At 34.5% G+C, this 24,060-nt stretch overlaps 1 protein-coding gene across 5 annotated transcripts in view; it reads left to right on the top strand.

Annotated features, from left to right (window-relative positions):
- ANKS1B (ankyrin repeat and sterile alpha motif domain containing 1B) overlaps nt 1-24,060 on the top strand; it is a 1,114,861-nt gene that overhangs the window by 122,099 nt on the left and 968,702 nt on the right. For all 5 annotated transcript variants that reach the window (XM_044228192.1, XM_044228193.1, XM_044228194.1 and 2 more), the window contains exons 2-3: nt 10,677-10,757; nt 21,162-21,318. In XM_044228192.1, coding sequence (XP_044084127.1) covers nt 10,677-10,757; nt 21,162-21,318 — 238 coding nt within the window. The remainder of the gene's footprint in view (nt 1-10,676; nt 10,758-21,161; nt 21,319-24,060) is intronic.

Consider the following 24,060-nt stretch of genomic DNA (forward strand, 5'->3'; position numbering starts at 1 on the left):
AGAATAGAGAAATCAAGGAATACAAGGAAAACCCCTAAAATAGATCAGTAATGCATATTAGAGTTTACTCTAAGATAAAGTTCATATTTGAAAGATGTAAGAAGAGGTAAAATCATTCAATAAACAGTCCTGATAAATGTTTTAATGACTATCGCATACCATTTGGTATCCCTTCCCTCAAATTTGCCTGTTATCTTGTAGTCCAGAGAGCATGAGTTTTTTATCCATTCCAGAGACTAATTCTCCCATTCTGCTGTTCCAAGAAGAGAAGGGGATCTGTGAATCTAACTGATTAAGATTTTCAATGATATTTTTGCTTATTTCAGTATTCCATTTTTTAATTTTTGAGTAGTGTTCCATTGTATGGATGTGTCACTATCCACTCATCTATTAATGAACATTTGAGTTATTTCAGTTTTGGACTACTGTAAATAAAGCTTTATGAATATTTATGAAAAAATCTTTGTGTGGACATATGCTGTCATTTGTCTTGACTATATACCTAGGGTAGAATTGCTGATTGTATAGTAATTATATGTTTAAATTTTTAAGAAACTGCCAAATTATTACCCTGAAGTGGTTGGTACTATTTTATGTGCCTACCTGCAGTTTGTGAGAGTTGTAGTTGATTTAAATCCCTGTCAACATTGGTATGTGAAGTCTTTTTATCATGGCCATTTTAATAGATATGACTAGTGTCTCACACTTTCAATTTACATTTCTCTAAAGACAAATGATCGTGAGTTTCTTTTCATGTTTTTTACTTGCAATCTGTATATCTACTTCGTTGCAGTATTTGCTTCAAATCTTTTGTTCACTTTTTTTCTTATTAGGTTGTTGATATTATTATTAGTGTATTTTAGGATTTCTTATCTAGATTAAAGAATATATGGGAAATGTGACTTGCAAATGTTTTCTCTCAGTTCACTTCCTTTTTATTCTCTTAATGGTGTCTTTGAAGAGCAGAAATTCTTAATTTTGGTGAAGTTTTAGTTTGTCTGATTTTCTTGTAGGGTATTTTGATGTCCTATCAGAAAATCTTTGCTTAACTTAAGGGCACAAAATTTTCTCATAAAATTTCCTGTAGAAGTTATGTGGTTTTAAGTTTTGCTTTTAAATATGATTCCTTTTAATTTTTTAAGTTAATTTATTTTGGCCTAAGGATATCCATTTGTTTCAACACAATTTTTTGAATTCTTTAATGAATTGAAATTGCGTCTTTGTCAAAAATCAATCACATATATGTATAGGTCTAAATGTACTGTATTCCTCCATTCTCTTCCATTGATTTATCTTTAATATTGTACCATCTCTCTCGTTTACCATATAGTTTCATCATAGTCTTAAAAGAAAATAGTGTAAGTCTCTTTGTTCTTTTTCAAAGTTACTTTGGCTCGTTGAGGTCCTTTCTTTTCCACGAGTTTCAAAATCAGTTAGTTTCTACAAAACAAGATTTCTGGGATTTTGATTAAATTACATTAATCTCAGGATCGGTTTTTAGAAAATGAACATCATAACAGTATTGAGTTTTTTGATTTATGAACTTGTTATTATCTCATCATTTGTTTAGATCCTGTAATTTCTCTCAGTATACACGTTTACACATCTTTCGTCAAATTTATCCCTAAACATTTCATCTTTTTCATGCTATTGTAAATGGTATTTTTTATGTTGATAATATAATTTGCTTGACAAATATTTATTGAATATTTAATGAGAAAAAAAAGTTGACTGGGAAACATTTGCTGTAACATTTCTTGCTTTGTATAGCACTCTTCTACACTCTGGGAAATAGTCCTTCCATGTAAATGGTCTTAGTAGGACCTGCCAATCAAGGTAACCCACCCTCTTGGCCATAGGTTTGGACACACCATCCAAGCCAATCAGAATCCTTCTACAAGATTTTCGAGTACTTGGGCAAGTGAGTGGTAGAAGGAAGAAGATAGTTCCTTTCTAGCCAATGAACTATTAGGATCCCTATTCTGGACAGTCCATATGACTCCCAAACCTGCATCTCTGGCTCTAATTTCTCCTCTAGAATCTTTTTTTTTTTTTTCCATTTTTAAAAAATTTAAATTCAATTAATTAGCATATAATATATTATTGATTTCAGAGGTAGAGGTCAGTGATTCGTCAGTCTTATATAATACCCAGTGCTCATGTAAATTGTATTTTAAAACAAAACTTTGATTTCTGATTGTTCTTTGCTGGCATGTAGAAATACAGTTGCTATTTATATTTTGAGTTGTATCTTGCACCTCTGCTTAAACACACTTGATTTGGTCGGATGTTTTTTGGAGCTGTTGGAGGCCACGGCACGGTTGGAGTCAAGGACCAAACCAGGCCCTGACTTGTGTCTCCTTTAAAGTCCGGACACCTTGACAAGGGGTCAAGGACGGGAAAGTTGAGTAACTGAGAAAGGGTCGTGCTATGTGTTGTGAGCTCACCTACGTGACTTCCCACACACTCTCCCTACAGAAGGGAACAATGTGGTCAGGGTCATGTATTCTTAGTTGGTCCTTGTTGTTCTTGTACCTCCCATAACCCACTCCCTGGTTGATTGTCTTGCTAACGGCTCTAGCCGAGACTACCTGGCATCATGAGGTTTGCTTGTAGTTAATGTAAACTTGTTATAGGAACTTGCGGTCATCTGACTAGATACTGATGTATTACTCCTTCTATTGTGGTCTGCCTTATAAATGTTTGTAAGATGTGGAATAAAATCGGAACTGTTGGACATCCTCCTCAGTGCCCCTCCTGCCCCCATCTCTTTGTCTTAATTTCTTTTCACCATCCTCTTAACCCTCACGTTTTCCTGGTCGATTTGTCGCGCCAGCTGCGATATGGAGCAAAATTTCTTTTTGAAAATGTTTTGTCTTGAGTAATTTTATATTTATAGGAGTATTGCAAACATAGGTCAAAGAATTCCCTGTACTTTTCACATAATTTCTCTAATTAAACACAAATTTAGGGGGCACCTGTGTGGCTCAGTAGGTTAAAGCCTCTGCCTTCAGCTCAGGTCATGATCCCAGAGTCCTGGGATCGAGCCCCGCATCGGGCTCTCTGCTCAGCAGGGAGCCTGCTTTCCCCTCTCTCTCTGCCTGCCTCTCTGCTACTTGTAATCTCTGTCTGTCAAATAAATAAATAAAATCTTAAAAAAAAAACAAACCACAAATTTTAATTTTAGTGGGGTTTTTTTGGTAGTTTTTTTGGGTAGGTTTTCTATATACATGGTTATGTTATTTTCAAATAAAGAGATTTTCTTCTTTCTTTACAATTTTGATGCTTTTTATTTCTTGTAATTGCTTTTCTACCCACTACTTTGGTCAGAATCTCTGGTATATTTCTTGGGGGTTTTAGGTGTGGGTATAGTGTGCTTGATGGTGGTACATGATATAAATAAGTTTCCTAAGCCTCTCTCCTTCTTCAGGGTTGTCTGGGATGGAATCTGTTGAGGATGGGAGGTTCTCAGTGTGTCTAGGGATTGAGTTGGATTAGGAACTACCCAGCAGCAGAGGGGCTCTCTTTTTTTCTCTCACATTTAAGTCTTTCATCCATTCTGAGTCTATTTTTGTGTATAGTGTAAGAAAATTGTCTAGTTTCATTCTTCTGCATGTGGCTGTACAGTTTTCCCAACATCATTTGTTGAAGAGACTGTCTTTTTTCCATTGGATATTCTTTCCTGCTTTGTCTAAGATTAGTTGACAGTAGAGTTGGGTGTCCATTTCTGGGCTCTCTATTTAGTACATTGATCTGTACGTCTGTTTTTGTGCCAGTAACATTCTGCCTTGATGATCACAGCTTTGTAGTAGAGCTTAAAGTCAGGCATTGTGATGTCCCCAGCTTTGTTTTTTTGTCTTTTTTTTTTTTTCAGCATTCCTTTGGCTATTTGCTATCTTTTCTGGTTCCATACAAATTTTAGCATTATTTGTTCCAGCTCTGAGAAAAATGTCGATGGTATCTTGATAGGGATTGCATTGAATGTATAGATTGCTCTGGGTAGCATAGACATTTTAACATTATTTCTTCTTACAATCTATGAGCATGGAATGTTTTTCCATTTCATTGTGTCTTCTTTAATTTCTTTCATGAGTGTGCTACAGTTTTCTGAGTACAGATTCTTTATCTCCTTGGTTAGGCTTATTCCTAGGTATCATACGGTTTTTGGTGCGATTGTAAATGGGATCAACTCCTTAAAATCGTTCCTTCTCATTCTTCGTGTATAAAAATGCAACTCTTGTTTCTGTGATCAGTGTTAGAGAAATTACTGGTTGTGCTCTATTCTAGAATTTTTGTGGTTTCAGATCTCACATTTGGGCCCTTACTCTATTTTGAGTTTATTTTTGTATACAATGTAAGAAAGTGGTCCATTTTCACTCTATCGCATGTAGTTTTTCTAACACCAATTTGTCGAAGAGAATGTCTTTTTCTCATTGCATATTTTTCGCTTATAATATTAAAGATTGACCACATAATTGTATTTTAAAAAATTAATTTATTTTTAAATTTAAAGATTTAAACTTAAATCTTAAATTTAAAGATTTTTTATTGATTTAATATTTGACAGAGAGACAGCGAGAGAGGGAACACAAATTGGGGAATGGGAGAGGGAGAAGCAGGCTTCCCGCCGAGCAGGGAGCTGATTTGGCATTGGATTTCAGGACTCCAGAATCATCACCCGAGCTGAAGGCAGACACTTAACCAACTGAGCCATCCAAGCAACTCAGTACCATAATGTTTTTTGATTATTACAGCTTTGTAATACAAGTTAAGTTTGTAGTTTTGATTCTTCCAGGTTTTTCCTTTTTCAAGTTTGCTTTGGCTATCCAGGGTCTTTGTGTTTCCATACAAATTTTAGTATTGTTTGTTCTAGTTCTGTGAAAAATTTTGCTGGTATTTTGATTGACATGGATTGCATTAAATGTTTAGGTTTCTTTGGGTACTTTAGACATTTTAACAATATTTGTTCTTCCAGTCCATAAGCATGGAATGGCTTTCCATTTCTTTGTGCCATCTTCAATTTCTTTCAACAGTGTTGTATTATTTATAGAGATGTTTCACTTCTTTGGTTAATTTTATTCTTATTATTTTTTGGTGTGGTTGTAAATGGGATTGTTATCTTAATTTCTCTCTCTGCTACTTCATTTTTAGTGTACAGAAATACAACAGATTTCTGTACATTGATTTTGTGTACTGTGACTTTATGAATTCATTTCAATTCTAGTAGTTTTTTTGTGGAATATTTCAGGTTTTCTACGTATAGTATCATGTCATCTGTAAATATTGAATATTTTACTTCTTTCTTACCTGTTTGGGTGCCTTTTATTTCTTTGTGTTGTCTGATTGCTATGGTTGGTATTTCTAGTACTATGTTGAATAAGAGTGGTGAGAGTGGACATCCTGGTTTTATTCCTGACCATTGCAGCTAATCTCTTAGTTTTTCCCCTTTGAGTTTGATATTTGTTGTGAGTTGGTCATATATGGCTTTTATGTGTTGAGGTATGTTCCATTTAAACATGCTTTGTTAAGGGTTTTTATCATGAATGGATGTTGTAATTTGTAAAATGCTTTTTCTACACCTATTGAAAGGATCATATTTATCCTTTTTCTTATTAATGTGATGTATCATGTTGAGTGATTTGTGAATACTGGACCACCCTTGCATCATGGGAAGAAATCCTATCTGATGGTGGTGAATAATGTTTTTACTGGATTATTAGATTCAGCTTGCAATATTTTGTTGAGAATTTTTGCATTAATGTTCATCAAAGATACTGGCATATAATCCTCTTTTTTTGTAATGTCTTCATCTGATTTTAGTATCAGGGTAATATTGGCTCTGTAGAATGAATTTGGAAGCTTTCCTTCCTCCTAATTTTTGGGATAGTTTGAGAAGAACAGGTATTAATTCTCCTTTCAATATTTGGTAGCAATAGCTTGTGAAGCTGTCTGGTCCTCGTCTTTGTTTGTTGGGAGTTTTTGGTTACCAATTTGATTTCATTGCTGGTAATCAATCTGTTCAAAATTTCTATTTCTTCCTGCTTCAGTTTTGGTGAATTATATGTTTCCAGAAATTTACCCATTTTTTCTAGTTTGTCCAATTTTTTGGTATATCATTTTCCATAATATTCTCTTATAGTTTTTATATTTCCATGGTGTCTTGTTATTTCTTTTCTTTCGTTTGTGATTTTATTTGAGCTTTTTTTTTTTTGATGAATCTCACAAAAGATTTATCAATTTTTTAATCTTTTCAAAGAACCATCTCCTGGTTTCATCGATCTTTCCATTGCTTCTTTTAGTTTCTGTATCATACATTTCTGCTCTACTCCTTATTTCTTTCCTTCTTCTGGTTTTAGGTTTTGTTTGATCTTTTTCTAGCTGCTTTAAGTATAAGGTTAGGTTGTTTATTTGAGAATTTTCTTGTTTTTTTGAGTTAAGCCTGTATTGCTATAAATTTCCCTCTTTTTGCCATTTTTCCTGCATCCTAGAGATTTTATATTATTGTGTTTTCATTTTCAGTTTTTCTCCATGTAGTATATTTTTCTTGTTTGATTTCTTGTTTGATTCATTCATTGTTCAATAGCATGTTATTAAATGTCCACATATTTGTTCTCTTTCCAGATTTTTTCTTGAGGTTGATTTTTAGTTTCATAGTGTTGTCCTCAGAAAAGATGCATGGTGGGACACCTGGGTAGCTCAGTTGGTTGGGTGTCTGCTTTTGTCTCAAGTCATGATCCCAGGGTCCTGGGATCCAGTTCCACATTGGGATCCTTGCTCAGTGGGGAACCTGCTTCTCCCTCTATCTGCTGCTCCCCCTGATTGCTCTCTCTCTCTGACAAATGGATAAATAAAATCATTAAAAAAAAAGAAGAAGAAAAGATGCACGGTGAGACTTTGATCTTATTGTATTTATTGAGACTTGTTTTGTAGCCTACTGTATCTCTATTCTGGAAGATGTTTCATGTGCACTTGAAAAGAATGTGTATTCTGCTATTTTAGAATTGACTATTCTGTGTATATTTGTTAAATCCATCTGGTCCAGTGTGTCATTCAAAGATATGATTTCCTTGTTAATATTCTGTTTGGATGGTCTGTCCATTGACATAAATGGAATGTTAAAGTCCCCTACTGTTATTGTATTAGTATCAGTTAGTTCTTTTGTGTTTCTTATTAATTATTTCATGTATTTGGTTGCTACCACATTGGGTACATGAATACTTATAATTATGAATAATGAGAATAATGAGCAGTGCTTGGAATAATGAGCAGTGCATCAGCAAATGCTTGAACTCCCAAGCTGGACCTTCTTCATTACACTGGACTTATATTTAATCTGGCTTCTGTTTGTCATTACTACTTCACTGCACCAGTACCTGGAACTACACAGCCATCATCAATAGCATTTTTTTTTTAAAAGATTTTATTTATTTATTTGAGAGAGAGAGACAGTGAGAGAGAGCATGAGAGGGGAGAAGGTCAGAGAGCGAAGCAGACTCCCCATGGAGCTGGGAGCCTGATGTGGGACTCGATCCCGGGACTCCAGGATCACGCCCTGAGCCGAAGGCAGTCGTCCAACCACCTGAGCCACCCAGGCGTCCCGAATACTTATAATTTTTATACCTTCTTGTTAGATTGTCCTCTTTATGATTTTATGCTTTTTCTCTCATTCAGTCTTTGTTCTTTTTTTTTTTTTTTAAAGAATTTATTTATCCATTTGAGAGAGGGAGAGTGAGAGAGCGTGAGAGGGGAGAAGGTCAGAGGGAGAAGCAGACTCCCAGTGGAGCTGGGAGCCTGATGCAGGACCTGATCCTGGGACTCTGGGATCATGACCTGAGCCGAAGGCAGTGGCTTAACCAATTGAGCCACCCAGGTGCCCCCAGTCTTTGTTTTAATGTCTGTTTTGCCTGATATAAGTATTGGTACCCCAACTTTTGGCATCCATTTGCATGATAAACATTTTTCTGTCCCATCACTTTCAATATGCATATCTTTAGGTTTAAAATGAGTCTCTTGTAAAGCAGCGCATAGATTTTTCTTATTTTTTAATCCACTCTGTCACTATATGTCTTTGGAACAGTTAGTCTATTTACATTCAATGTAATTATTGATATGTTTTTATTGCCTTTCTTTCTTTCTTTCTTTCTTTGTCTGAGAAATTCTTTATCTCTCCTTCTTTTCTGAATGATAGTCTTGCTAGAAAAAGTATTCTTGACTGCAGATTTTTCCCTTTCAGCACTTTGAATATATTATGTTATTCCCTTCTGGCCTCAAAAATCTGCTGATAGCCTTATGGGGTTCCCTTATGTAACTGTCTTCTTTTCTCTTACTGCTTTTAAAATTTTTTCTTTATAACTGATTTTTGCCCTTTTAATTAGTATGTGTCTTGGTGTGGACCCCTTTGGGTTGATTTTGTTGGGGAATTCTGTGCCTCCTGGATCTGATTATCTGTTGCTTTGCCCAGATCAGGGAATTTTTCAGCTATTATTTCTTTAGATACACTTTCTGCTTTCTTTCTCTTTACTGGAATCCCCATAATGCAAATGCTATTATGTTATGGGGGTCCCTGAGTTCCCTAAGTCTACTCTCATTTTCCGTAACCCCCCTACCTGCTCAGCTTGATTACTTTCCATTAATTTGTCTTTCAGGTTGCTAATTCATTCCTCTGCATCCTCTAGTCTGCTATTTATTTTACTGAGTGTATTTTCAATTTCAATTATTGTTTTCTCCATCTCTGATTGTTTTGTTTTAGCTCTGTGTTGAGGGTCTCACTAATGTCTTTTACTCTTCTCAAGTTCAGTGATTATCTTTATGATCACTACTTTAAATTTTCTTTTCAGGATATTATATACATTCTGCTTATGTCTCTTGCTATGATTTTGTCTTTCTTCATTTTGGACATATTCCTTTGCCTCCTCATTTAACCTTTCTGTCTGTTTCTCTGTGTTAGGAAAATCAGATAGTCTATTGCTCTTGAAAATAGTGGACAGGGCATGTACTTTTAATAAAGTGGCACCTGTCTTTCTCCACAGGGGACATGTAACCATGGCAGAGCTACAGTGTGTGCAGGTGGGGGTTGCAGTTTTAACAATACCAGTATCCTCCATGGGAGGTCAGGAAACACATTGTTGGTAAGATTTGTACTGGTCTTCTGGTGGAGGGAAACTGCTGTCCTTGGACTGAGGCAGGTGTAGTTGGAGGGGACAGGATGTGGTGTAAACATGTTAAATAGTGAGAGCCTGCACTCTGCTGGTTCCCACAGGTGACTGTGTGATAATCCTGGGGGAACATGGGAATGAAATGGCACCTGCCTCTTTCGTTCCTGGAAAAGTCCCTCAGGAATTCTGAGATTACTAATTAACTCCCTTCCATGCACCCCATGTGTTTTTCTAACTGCTGCTTCTAAGCTATAGCTCTGAGGACTGTTTGCTGTGCTATTTCTTTAATGGCAGAAACTCAGTTTTCTTTCACCCTTTGGGCTCTCCCAGAGCCCAGCTTCTGATTTTAAAGTTCTAGGCTTCAAGTCCTGTTGGTTGTAAGAACTCACAAAATGTGGTTCCTTTGATTTTCAAAGCTAGATGCTGAGGGGATTCTTTGTGTAGGCTTCCCAGTATGATGGTCTATTTTTCATCCCTCTATGTGCCTATGGCTCCCTTCTTCTGGCAGTCAGACCCAGGGAGTTTTTTAGCTCCCCACTGCATCTCTGCCCTTCCCAATCTCTTCAGTGTTGTCTCTCCTTGACATTTAGGTGTGGAGTTTGTTCTGCCAATCTTTGGATTGTTTTCTAGATTATTTGCACTGATGTGAGTGTTATCTAGTATCTGTGAGAGGAGGTGAATTTAGGGTCCTCTTCTACCATCTTCCCTGGAGATCTCTAGATTTTAGTTTTTATGAGTTTAATATTGTCAAGAGTGCCAGATAAAATGATTTTTTTGATCTAGTTTTTGAAAAGTGGCTTTAGTGCCTTATGTTTTCAAAAGCTAAAAATAGTTTCTGTGATAGTGGTGATCAAGGATAAAATAGACTATTTTGTGTAGTTATATTGTCTTCAAAATATGTTGTAAAATGATATTTTCAAAACTATTATAATCTTCTTGTGGCTTACAACAGTCCAGATCTTCAATTATAGTTTCAAGTATGAAATACTGATTTTCTTGGTAGTATTTGAACTACAAGAAGAGTTTGTATTCTTTCCATAACGCAGAAATATCTTTTAACTTATATAAATCTCTGACATCTCAGAAGGATTGTGTTAAAATGGAGGAGGTGTCATAAATCTTTATTCTTTGGTATAGAATATAGTAGCTGAGTGTTAATTTCTTCCAATATTTTAAGTATTTATATAAAGTAATAGGGAATTTTTGGACTCAGGGTTTTTAATACATGACAGTAATCCTACATTCACTAATTTCTGAAGGTGGTTATATTCCCTAATAATTTTCTTACATCAAATAAATGAAATTATTGTTCCAAGGAGAATGCATTAAAGATGGCATTCATTTTCTACATGACTAGAATTTTCTTATGCAACATGCTGCTGGCTATGGGACTATGAGGCTTCTTTTTGTTTTTTTTTCTTATGCACCATGCTGCTGGCTATGGGACTATGAGGCTTCTTTTTGTTTTTCAAAGCATGATTCTGCTTAACTGTTAACTCTGCGCTTGTGCTTTATTTGCAGCATCTGGCGAGGCCCCAATGTGAACTGCACAGACAGTTCGGGTTACACTGCTTTACACCATGCAGCCTTAAATGGACATAAGTAAGTGCTACTTATTTGGACTAGAAACATGATGTATTTAGTTACATGTGATGAAGTTAATTATGTTGATGATAGCTCTCTCATGCTGCCAGGAGTCTCCTGGGCCTAGGTGAATTTGGAGAAGCACTAGGTGGCAACACTGACAATTTAAATTTGGTAGGAATGTTGCTGTGGATTGTTATGTGCAGAGTATAAGCCAAGAGAATTATTCTAAAATAGTCAAATAACATGCAAGGAGAATGAAAGAAGTGACAGGATGTGTTAGTTATGTGTAGCTTTCAGGGGGTAATGAGATAGAACCAATTAGTAACACCACCCTACCTTTTTTGGATATTTTTATCTAACATGGGGAGTATTCACCAAAAGTAAAATCTTAATAGGTTCTTACTTTGAATATGAGCACTTCAAAATCCTTCAAATTTAGGTAACATGCTTTTCCTTTGTCATTCAAGATAGTCTTTCTGGTTTTAAATTTCTTTAACCTATGGAATTATGTTTCAATAGTGTGATAGCCTACAGTATGGACAGTGAAGAATGTGTAAACATAGCCATCATTTCTTTTCTAGTGTTTTACATGGGTTACCTCATGGTTTACTGACAAAATATGAGGAGTCTGAGTGATTCAGATATTCTGTCCTTCTCCATTAGAAGGAAAGGGACTCTTTTCATGTCTCCTTTTCCTTTCTGTTTTTCCTTTGCTCTAAACATCCAAAGTATTACTCTTCCCAGACTTGGAACATTTCATTTTACTTTTACTTCAGTTTTTTAAAGATTTATTTTAATGAGAGAGAGAGAGAGAGAGTGTGTGTGTGTGTGTGTATGCACATGCCAGGGGAAGAAAGAGAATCTTCAAGCAGACTTCTCACTGAGTGTAGACCCTGACTTAGGGCTCAGTCCCATGACCCATGAGATCATGATCTGAGCCAAAACCAAAAGTTGGATGCTTAACTGACTAAGCCACCCATGCACCCCCATTTTACTAGAGTTTTTTTTTTAGATGTGGTAATTACTGCCTTAAAAATGTTAGGCACACAAAAAAGTGCTAGTTACCTTTTGTTTTCCCACCTAACTATTCCTTTATTTTGTGAATTGAGACATAATATTATCAGGTCACACCTGATTACATTTTATGTCCTTAAAGTTCTCACAAAAGTAACACCCTTTTTGTCATTTATCACCATGACATTTTTTATTTTTAAACTTACTGCATAAACTTAGCATTATCATTCTGTTTGGATATGGAGATATATCTTTAACTATCTACCCATATATAATTATACATATAATCATAAACATAATGTTTTATCATTTGGCTTCTTAATATTAGAATTCCCAAACAACATTTCTTTTTATCCACTCCCTATTCTATATTATATTATCTTACACATCAACTTGGAATCTTCTTTTTGCTGGGTCTTTTTCAAAATATATTGCTGTACTTCTGTAGAGTGCAAAATGTGTACAGATCCCTACCATCTGAATATTTTAAAGGAATTACTATTTACTCTTCCTTGCCCTTGGGTCATCAGGAATGAAGGCAGATTATATCAGCCCAATAAATACAATGCTGATGGCTTCTTTGGTCATCTTAATTGTATATTAGGGGAATTCCAGTTGGGAAAATTGGAAAGATGTACTATCAGATCTAATGGACAGAAGATTGAGCCTGAGCTCAGAGCTGTACTGCTCTCCTTGTTCTATCTTAGCTTGTCATTATAAGCACTTCTCAAAATAATGTCCCAAAACGGATTAGCATTCATATCCATCTGTGGTTTTCAGTGTTTAGTAAATGTTGTATACATGATGGCCTGTCAAATTCTAACTATTGAGATATGTTTCCCTATGCCCCACTGCATAATTCTTCATTTCTATTAGCATTTTACAAAGTAAAGATAATTTAAGCAAGTTGATTAGCAATCATTAAGATCATAAAGAGAGGGGGATTTGACTAGATATCTTAGATATTTTTCAAGATCTCTTTAATTGCAGATATTCTCTGAGAATTATATATCTCTGCTTTGCTTTTATATGAAGATTCCATCTTTTTAACACTTTCTGGAAAGATTTTACCCAGTGTCATTCTACAGGCATTGGAAAAAAGCAGGAGAATTCTAATCCCATCTTCCTATCTTTGCTAGTTATATATCTTGAGCCATTTAATTAACCCATGTAGGGCTTATTTCAGTATAATTCAGTACAATGAATACATCAGCCGGATATTATCCATTGTCCCTTTCAATTATAGTATTTTATTATATACTGTTTTAGTATTTGTGGTTCAGTTATGTACTATGATGCTACAATTCTGAAATTTGAATTTTCATTTAGAGTGTAATATCTCTTTACTTTAGGGCCCCTGGGTGGCTCAGTTGGTTGAGCAACTGCCTTTGGTTCAGGTCATGATCCTGGAGTCCCAGGACCGAGTCCCATATTGGGCTCCATACTCAGTGGGGAGTCTGCTTCTCTCCCTCTCTCCCCTCCCCTCTTATGTTCTTTCTCTCAAAAAAAAATATATATATATATATATATTTTTATATATATTTTTATATATATAAAATATATATATATATTTAAAGTAAAAAAAATATATATATATATTTTATATATATATATATATATATTTTTTTTACTTTAAATTACCCATGGATTTTTAAAATTAGAAATAGTTTATTCAATCCTGCCCCCTCCCTTTCCTCATATTATAGATGAAAAATAAGCCCATTCTGGATAAATGACATAGTGGTCACTTAGATATTAAGGTGGGGCTGTGTTTAGAGTTTAAGTGTAATAGTTCTAAGTGCATGCTTTTACATTATTATTTTACATTATTATTCTACATTATCTTCCTTTTGTAGCTGTATGCACATGAGTTTCCTAAACTCTTGCTGGCTTTTTTCTGTTCTAATATCTATTTCTGGGCTGCCTCTCATTATCAACTAGTGTGTTCTCATAGAATGTTAATTTTAATATTGACTTAAGAAAAAAATATTTGAAGGAAAAAAATGTCCATAGTGTATATCTCAGAGACAGAGAAGAATTTTTTTTCTTTCCTTTGCTGTTGCTATTCTCACTTAGCAAGGTAATGAACAATTGATTATTTTGTATTATTCCCAAGCAACCCTTAGCAGTCAGCACAGAAACACATCATTTCCATGTTTGTTGCTATTGTTGTTTGTTGCTATTGTTGTTGTAGCCATTAGCTATAGATTGTTTCCAAAAACATAATGATTTCTAGGCTAAAGTTCATGAAATCATAGAGCTAGCAGTACTATTACAGGGTTCTGTAGCTTCTTATTTTGCTCTGAACACAGGCTTTTCTCCTACCCTCAACATAAAATCTAAACTTTCATACTGTTTTATATCCTGTTTATATGCCTGTTTTATATCCTTTTATTTTGTATGTTTTATGGAGGCTCTTGTTTAGTTAGTCCACAAGTGGAGCAGCATTTTGTACCTGAAATATATTATTTCATAATGAACAATTCGTCTCCACTTAGCCAAATCAGGACACAATAGAAAATGTACTTCTGTTAGTGATTTCCTGGGTCATTTGTAATTGCAGATTAGAAAATTATTACCATCAAATGATAGAAAAAAAACATGGTTAGTAGAACAAAATCCACTAACAACGATTATAAGTTATTTCAGTAGATAGGCAAGAAACCTGTTTTTCTTTTTTATAATATGAAGGATTCATTTTTCTCTTTCATGTATTTCTGCTACAAATTTGGCTGTCTTAATTCTCTTCTGAACAGACATTAGCCAGCCAGCTGGCCTGCCTTTCTGCCTTTCTTTTTCCATCTCTCCCTCCTTCCCCCACTTTCTTCCTCCCTCTTTCTCTTTTTCTTTGCTCTCTCTATCCCCTCTTCTCTTCCTCTCTCCTTTCCTTTTCTCTTTTCTTTTTCTAATCTTTTCTTTTTAATAATAATCTTACTGTTCACTGTAAGTTTTTACTAAACATGTGTATTCAATGTCAGTTCTCTTCTCTTAGCAAATTGTTTCTTTTCTTTTTTTCTTGTTAGGGTTCATCTCATTAAGCTATATTGGGCACACTGTGATTCTTGATGCTGTTTTGAGAACTCTCAGCACTAAATTGTTACCATTTATATCCTCAAAATATGTATATTCTTTGTTATGTGTGGCGTTTAAATATTTACTGTTCTTGTTTTTCATTCTTTAAACATTTAATACTTGGATCCTAGACTCCATTATCTGAAATCCAAACTGTATCTCAAGTTATATCTAGAAACCAGATAGTAATATATGTGTACTTTTGATTTACTCTCTCTCTCTTTTTTTTTTTCCTCTTAGGTTTTCTAATGAAAGAAGAGAACTTCCTCTAAAAATTTATGATCCATAAAGTCTGATCCATAAAGTTTCTCTTCAGTAAACCTAGAAATAACTTTGATCTGATTGCTTTTTTCCTGGATAAGGGTATTAAATAGTTAAAATCTGCTCTAATTCACTCTCCCTGGCAATCTAGGAGAGTGAATTCAATATAAAAATTAGCTCCAATTACAAAATGGGGGGGTTGTTTTCAGGTTTTTTGACCATGTCAAACACATTTGCAACTCTATTGCTGTTAAAGGGAAGTAAAATCTTCAAGAAAGTCTGAAATCAAAAGGGCCTTAATTAATTGAGAATTTCATTAGTTTGTCAAATACTATATTCATATGAAGATGATTTGCATTTATTTCCAAGTTCTTTGGACTAGTACCAAGGGAGGATGGAACAAAATAAGTGTCTTTGGTTATGATTTAACTATAGGGAAATTTGCTCTTGAGGTAAAGAAACTTGAATGTTGAACTTCCCCAGTTAACTTAATTTTGCTCAGAACATATCCTGAAACTCCTTAAAAGATATTTCATATGAATTAAAAGTATATTTATAGCTATCAGAAAATGAAAAAATTAAATATAGTAGCAAAAATCAGTACTTTTAAGAATTCCCATTTTTACCTGAACTTAAATATTAGCCTTAAGCTGTAAAATGTTACAGTGCTTTAAATTGCATTATTATTAAATTTAATTTGATATTTTGTTTTACTCCTGGGAAATGGAATTGTTTTTTTCTGTGATCTCATTGACCACATTTATTTTAGGATTTTAGAGCAGTTCTTATTTATGAAATGCTATATATAAGAAAGAATGCCACTTTATGATCAAAATATAGATGTTACTTCTCTCGTTTGCCATTTATGAGCATTGTTCATCAATATAACTCAATATTTCATGCCTAGTAACTAAGCACAGTCAACATGTTCATTTGTTGATGCTTCTGAAAGATATAAGGTACAACCTAAATAAAAATGAAAATCAATAGGATGCCTGAGTGGCTTAAGCGTCTGTCGTCAACTCAGGTCATGATCCTGGGGTCCTGGGATTGGATCTTTTTTATCAGGTGGAGAGTCTGTTTTTCCCTCTGCACTTACCCCCTGTTCATGATCTCCCTCTCACTCTCTCTCTCTCTCTCTCTCAAAGAAATAAAATCATTATAAAAAAAGAAAATAATGCTGATTTGGGTAGGATCCTAGTGTTAAATACCATTCTAGTTTAGATATTATTGATAGTACCTGAAATTTAATTTATTCTTAATGAATATGGAGAAAAAGGGCCTGTTTAATACATTATTACTTGTGATATACATTAATGCATCGCATGATGTATAAATGACAGTTGATTAATATTTTATTTATGATTCAGTAAGACCAACAGGCACATTTTTTTTTAAAAAAGATTTTATTTATCTGGCAGAGAGAGAGAGATCACAAGTAGGCAGAGAGAGGGGGGAAGCACGCTCCCCACCGAGCAGAGAGCCTGATGTGGGACTCAATGCCAGGACCCTGAGATCATGACCCGAGCCAAAGGCAGAGGCTTTAACCCACTGAGCCATCCAGGTGCCCCTAACAGGCACATTTTTTAAATCAGAAATATAACTTTATATTTATTAAGTATGTTTTCACATTAGAAATCTGAGCCATGCCATTTCATTAGTTGGTATCTGTGAATAGGACGAAAGGTACAGCTTAAATAAAAATTTAAAAATAAATTTAAATTTAAAAATGAACAAATTTGGGGCACCCGAATGACTCAGTTGGTTAAGCATCTGACTCTTGATTTTGGCTCAGATCGTGATCTTAGGGAGTCGTGGGATGGAGCCCTGTGCTGGGCTCCCTCCCCGGGGGGAGTCTGCTTCTCTACTTCTCTCCCTCTGCCTCTTCTCTCACTGGCTCTCTTTCTCTCAAATAAATAAATAAATAAATTTTAAAACAAACAAACAAACTAGTAAAAATGAGTTAAAAAAAAAACCTAGGGGGTGCCTGGGTGGCTCAGTGGGTTAAAGCCTCTGCCTTCAGCTCAGGTCACAATCCCAGGTTCCTGGGATTGAGCCCCACATCGGGCTCTCTGCTCCGCAGGGAGCCTGCTTCCCCTCTCTCTCTCTGCCTGCCTCTCTGACTACTTGTGACCTCTGTCTGTCAAGTAAATAAACAAAATCTTAAAAAAAAAAACCTGAATATAGGGGTGCCTGGGTGGTTCATTTGGTAAAGCATCTGCCTTCAGGCAGATCCCAGGGTTCTGGGATTTGAGTTGAGTCAGGTTCCCTGCTTGGTGAGGAGTGTGCTTCTCCTTCTCCTGACTTCTCTCTCTCTTTATTTCACTCCCTCTCTCAAATAAATAAAGTATTTTAAAAAAGTAAATATAATAGCATTTGGTTAGGATTTGTATTATTCACCAAAGGCAATTTCATAGGCATACAAATTATTCTTTTCAGATTTACCTATCAGGTGGTGGTAATATGATACAATACAAATGTCCGTATGCTAATTTTTTCACTCTTTCATCAATCTTCCTGATAATTAAAGAATTAATGTATATCACATACATTATTAGAAAATGTCAACAAGAATTAAGCCAGGGCGCCTGGGTGGCTCAGTGGGTTAAAGCCGCTGCCTTCGGCTCAGGTCATTGTCTCAGAGTCCTGGGATCGAGTCCCACATTGGGCTCTCTGCTCAGCAGGGAGCCTGCTTCCCTCTTTCTCTCTCTCTCTCTCTGCCTGCCTCTCCATCTACTTGTGATCTTTCTCTGTCAAATAAATAAATAAAATCTTTAAAAAAAAAAGAAAAAAAAAGAATTAAGCCAAAGGACAAATTAAACTCTGAATGGATTTCGTGAAAGTAAAAGAAAATAGGATTGGTAACCCATGAAACTTTACTCTTTGAGAGTAAATACTTTTAGAAGTTTCAGATTATTTTTTTTAGTTGGCTAGGCATTGAGGAACAAAGTTAAAAACTCTTCATATAAGTTATATTTCTCTGATAAATGAATTTGGAGAAGGCTATTTTGTGAATAGTATAAATTCTACTTTTACATTCAGATAATAAAGTGTCTTTATTCCAATTTTACTTTTATTTAAATATTGAAATGTTTCATTAAAAAAAACTGGGATTGTTTAACATTGCTACAGCTTGCCTTGAGAATAGTGTTCGTTAGTATACAATTTTACAGTCATACCTGTTTTTTATTTGATTCACACCAACCCTTTTGAGACTGGCAGGAAGTGGTAGCCTCTGAATTCTATCTTAACGATATCAGAAAGACTGACAGAGGCTATTTGATTTGCCCAAGGTAACCAAATGGGTAAGTAGTAGAGTTGGAACTCTAAAGCAGATGTTCTGATTTTTAACTGCTTTTTAAATTCATTGGTATTGAATCCTTCTTACCACATTGTAATTAATCTTCTCAGAATAGAAAACACTATATGGTAATTTTCGCTTGGCAGGGAGGTGAGGAGAAATTTATGAACTCAACAAACTTTAAGTGTCCTTCTGATTTTCAGATTTGTTTTTGCAAACTTTTGCAAACATTTTTTTAGATTTGTTTTTGCAAAATTTTGGAAACATTTTTATTTTTAAAGGATTTTGTTTTTCTTGGGAAAAGAACTAATATTTTTGTACAGTGCTTTAGTATTTATTGAGTGGTTTCTCTTTTGTGATCTCATTTAAAGATTTGATCAGTCTTGAGCAGTAGGCCTTAACTTTTATAACAATATCCTCTACAGAAAAGAAAAAGAAAGATAAGACTAAGTAATTTCTCTTGGGTCACATCATTAGGTAGTTTGTGTAGCTAGGACTCAGATTCAAATCTTCTAAATTCAGGTTTTTATAAAACAATACTGGCTCTTAAGAAGAATATAAAAGTGAGTGGCGCCTGGGTGGCTCAGTGGCTTAAGCCGCTGCCTTTGGCTCAGGTCATGATCTCAGGGTCCTGGGATCGAGCCCCGCATCGGGCTCTCTGCTCCGCAGGGAGCCTGCTTCCTCCTCTCTCTCTGCCTGCCTCTCTGCCTAATTGTGATCTCTCTCTGTCAAATAAATAAATAAAATCTTAAAAAAAAAAAGAAGAATATAAAAGTGAGATTTTATTCTTATTTTCTCTAAAATCATATCATTAGAAAATTTAGGACTTCTTGGAACTTTGTAAATATTTCTACAACATATTCTTGGTTCTTTCGTCATGATTTCATGTATTTATCTATTAAGTCCAATGTTTCATATGTGGGGAAGAAAGAACAATTTTCCTTTTCCATTCTAGGTTCTTGGCTGAGGAACCCCCACTCCTCCCATAATAAAAAGGTAGATTAATGGGAGAAAAACAAGAAGTTTAGTAATATGTATATCTTTTGTGTACACATGGGAGATACCCAGAAAAACTGAGTTAACTTCCACATTAAAAACCATTTCCTGCTAAACATAAAATAGATGTTTGTTGAGGGGAACTAGTTATGGGAGGTTATTAGGAAAAGCACAATAAACAAGTTATGGGGTTGTTACTTAAATTTAAGTTCCTGCCTTCTTCCTTGATAAAAGTTTCTAGAGATTTAGAGTCCATTATCATTTTCTGGTACAAAGAGGGAGACTCCCTACAAATGGAGTTTTCTTCATAGATATAAATGCCTCTTACAAAAAAGTAACTTCTGTTTCGTTTTCAGAGGTTTAACAACATCTACTCTTTCTTAGAAGTAATCAGCTGAAAATAATCCTCATGTTAAGGAGGTATATTTTGGGGTGACATATTCTTTACAAGTTTAGATCACACTCTGGGCATTAATTATGTTTTACGATTTATTGTAATGTTTGTATCATGTCTATTTTGTGTGTTTATGGGGAGGTAGCTATTAGAGTTCTAACTTCTATTCAGACTTCCTCCAATTTTTCTTGTTACTTTACATTTAAAGTCTGGCTTCATGAAATATTTAAATTTAATTTAGCTCTTTGTGTTACATTCGTTCTAAGTACCAGTGATTTGTTATATACGAGAAAGAACTTTAGAATTTTTTTTTCCAATTTATTTATTTTCAGAAAAACAGTATTCATTATTTTTCCACAGCTTGCATGGAGCACTGGGTGTGGTGAACTTTAGAATTTTTTGTAACTGTGTTTATACACACACACGCGCGTATATATATATGTCTTTGTGTATCTGTTTGGGATTTCATTTAGTGAGTTAATAGAATTTGCTTCATAAATGCTTCCATTTTTAAAGGATTTAAAAATGTTTTTGATTGGTTGATACAAAATTCAATATAATGTGTGCCATAAATTAATGTCTTCTTGATGTTGGGTATTATAGTTCAGAATTTTTACTTTGAAAACTTGGTGGGGGATTGAGTACAAAGTGCACATAAGTAAGGGTATATTGACTATGAATTGATACTGGATCAGTGGTGGAACTTGTCTAATGAATGAATTTCCTTGAAATTTTTTCTTAAGATTTGAACAGAGGGGCGAAGAAGTGCAGAAGTATTAATAGCACATATTCAAAATATGTTGTGTGTCATGGCTGAAAATTTATTTAAACTCCCCAGCCCCCTTTTTACTGTGCTGTCTGCTTTCTGTTTTATATGCCTTTTCAATTCCTTATTTCAACTTTCTATAGGAACGATGTATAAATTACCTAAATGTCTCTTAGTAGTATGATCTTTGTGTGTGTGTGTGTGTGTGTGTATAAAGAGTTGGATTATCCTCTGCTTTTCCTTCATGCTAAATCTCAGGTATGCACTATCTGAGAAAAACTCCTTTAAAAAAATAGGAAGAGGAATTTTTCAAAGATGTTTTACTTATTTCATTCAGTTATGAAATTAGGTAAGTTCTGCCCAAATGAGTTCCATTAAGTGCTTTCATTGTTTATTCAGTGTTCTGTGTGTGTATGTGTTCTGGTGGTAGTTTTCCAGGTAAGTAAAAGAGCCAAATATTAAGTAGGCTAACTCTTAGACCAAATTTTGTATTTCTTACTCTAAATTTCCAGCCAGCATCTAGTATACTTTCATAATTATCTGTTCAATGAAATCTGTGTGTTTATTATATTTTCTTTCCTGTTCTTTTTTTTTTTTTTTTGTCCCCCCTTCCAGGGATATAGTTCTCAAACTACTTCAGTATGAGGCATCAACAAATGTAGCAGACAACAAAGGTTATTTTCCCATTCACCTGGCTGCCTGGAAAGGAGATGTAGAAATTGTGAAGATTCTTATTCATCATGGACCCTCACATTCCAGAGTCAATGAACAGGTGCACTTATCATATATTTGCTCTTGCTATAGTTTTGTGAGCCAAAGGCAAGGCCACATTGAAGAATTGATTATTTGTCATTATCCTGCCAAATATTTTTTCACAGCTAAATTTCCTAAAGGAGAAATAGAAACATTCTTTGTCACTTCTATTAGTTACATAGGTAGTAAGTTGGGCATTTATAAAGATACTTGTTAACAAGAGAATACTACATAAAGGAAGTAACTGATACTTTTGCCTAACTTAAATAAGCAGTTTTTGAATATTTGAAGATAGAACAGAATTTACATTTGTAATATGAATTAGAGCTTCTCTTAATAAAATTTTAAATGTTAAAGGAATGATAATGGATTCATTTGTACAATGCTTTCCATTTACTTAACACTTCCACAGTAAATACAGTTTTGTGAATCAGAATTCAAAATACAGTATATGCAATTGGTAGTCACATATTAAATTAAAAATTTCCTGTTTGTGTGCCCAGAGAATGTTGAGTAAAACACAGCATTAATATACTGACAGATAAAGTAAAAATATTTTCAAGTGCATAATATCCATATTGCACATAGCTGACATATTAAAAAAGGAATGCCATTTTCATTATTCTAAATAAATAAGACCACAGATTTCTGAAAGTAAAATACAGGCCCCTAATACAGTATAGTAACAAACATCTTGAGCTCTGCATGCCCCCTACTGTTCCCATTTTGTAAAACTATATTTGAAAACCAGCATGCAGTCCAACAATTGAATTACAACCATGGCATTAAGCTGCAGGTTGGCAGTTGTCCAATATCAATGCAAGTGGTTACTTTAGGGCAAGAACATCTGATGAAGTGCAATTAGCATACTGTTCAAATGAATATAGACTTTGCCGGCCTTTGACTGAAATTCAGACTGAAGAATAAAAAGTAACACTGGCAGTAGCTATAAACACAAAAGGGAAGAAAAATACATTTCTTCCCCTGGAAAAATGCAGTTGTAGAAATAAAGTTCCTGTAAGTAGGAAAAATGTTGTATTAGTTGAAAGTGTCTTATTAATAATTATCACAAAATTTGTATGTTTATAGGTTATAAAATGAAGTGTATTTTTATGCAAATACATTCATAAATTCAATCTTTAAAAAATGACAGATATGACTGTCTTTATCAGCATATCATGCTAAAGGGAAATTTATGGGAATGCTGTTTTATTTTTCAGAAAAATCAAAAGTTAAAAGATCGTTTGTGAGATGAGCCATCTGGTGGTTATTCTTAAAACTGTCTGAATGCCCCAAAGTGAACCTGAAATAATAAGATGGAAAAACAATCCAAGGTTAAACAAGGGGATGTTAGTTTTTACAAGCAAAATACTTCCTAAATGACATGAAGATAAGAAAAAACACTTAGAATTCATTTGTATTTGAAAGTTGCTTTGTCTTGTCGTTTCTACTGGAAGTAAATTGAAAATTTCTTGAGATTTTTAATACCGTGCTTTCAGTATTTGTCTATTGTATATATGGTACTCCTTGAGTGCTGACATATTTGTGTCATCTAGTGCCATTTCTCCTAAGTTTCTGATGTGGGAATTTTATTTTTGTAAAAGTAGCTTTTCATTTTAGCTTTATTTCTTTTTTTTTTCTCCCCTCTGAATGGGGTAGAAATGTACTAGTTACTTATAAACCTTTATGTATTTAAGCAACAGAGGGGAGAAATGAAAGTAATTGTTAAGATATATTGAAACATGGTACTTGACTATGTCAAGTACCATGCTAAGCACTTTTACCTATAATATGTTATTTAATTAATTCTCAACAACTCTTGAAGTGATATTATCCCCTCTCACTTTATAGATGAGAAATTAGGCTCAGTAGGGCTAAATAGCTCATCTAAGGTCACACATTACTGAGTAACTAAATCTCAGACTTGGACTCTAATTCCAAAGCCCTCCACAATAGCATATTGGTATCGTCATCATAAATCCTGGCACTTATGGATTGTTTACTATATGCCAGGCAGTGTGCAAAGTACTTCATCTGTTATCTTAGAAAGCTGATGAAGTAGGGATTAATTATTTTTCCTGTTTTATATGTGGGAAGCTACCTTAAAGAGATTAAATAAGTTGCTCATGATATCACAACTACTAAGAAATGTACTCAGTATTTGAATCCAGGTTTTTCTAATGCAAAGCTCAAGCTCTTAATCAATCTTACTTCATGTTATGATAGTAAAACTATGTGTAATTGTCAGGGCTTAGTTCTGATTTCTGATAGCCATCTTTGGTTTCTAACACAGCTTTCTTTCAAAATAATTCTGTCTTATATTTAATATTCAAAGTTTACAAAGCATTTTCTTTATGCTATTTCTTTCTTTTTAAAAAATTTTATTTATTTATTTGACAGAGAGAGAGATCACAAGTAGGAAAAGAGGCAGGCAAAGAGAGAGGGAGAAACAGGTTCCCTGCTGAGCAGAGAGCCTGATGTGGGGCTCAATCCCAGGACCCTGAGATTGTGACTTGAGCCGAAGGCAGAGGCTTAACCCACTGAGCCACCTAGGCGCCCCCTTGCTATTTCTTTTGATTTATAAGTTATCCTCTATAGTTTGTAGGGAGGGTAATATTCACATTTGGCAGATAAGAGAGATCAAGTGGTTTACTCTTGCTAATAAGTGTGTGTCAGCACTTCAACATAGGTCACCATTCTATACTGCCCTAGAATTAGTGGTCATTTTAGCACAATGTAATTTTGAAAACAAAGTTGACCT

The sequence above is a fragment of the Neovison vison genome, chromosome 12, assembly GCF_020171115.1.
Source record: "Neovison vison isolate M4711 chromosome 12, ASM_NN_V1, whole genome shotgun sequence".
NCBI classification, from domain to species: domain Eukaryota; kingdom Metazoa; phylum Chordata; class Mammalia; order Carnivora; family Mustelidae; genus Neogale; species Neogale vison.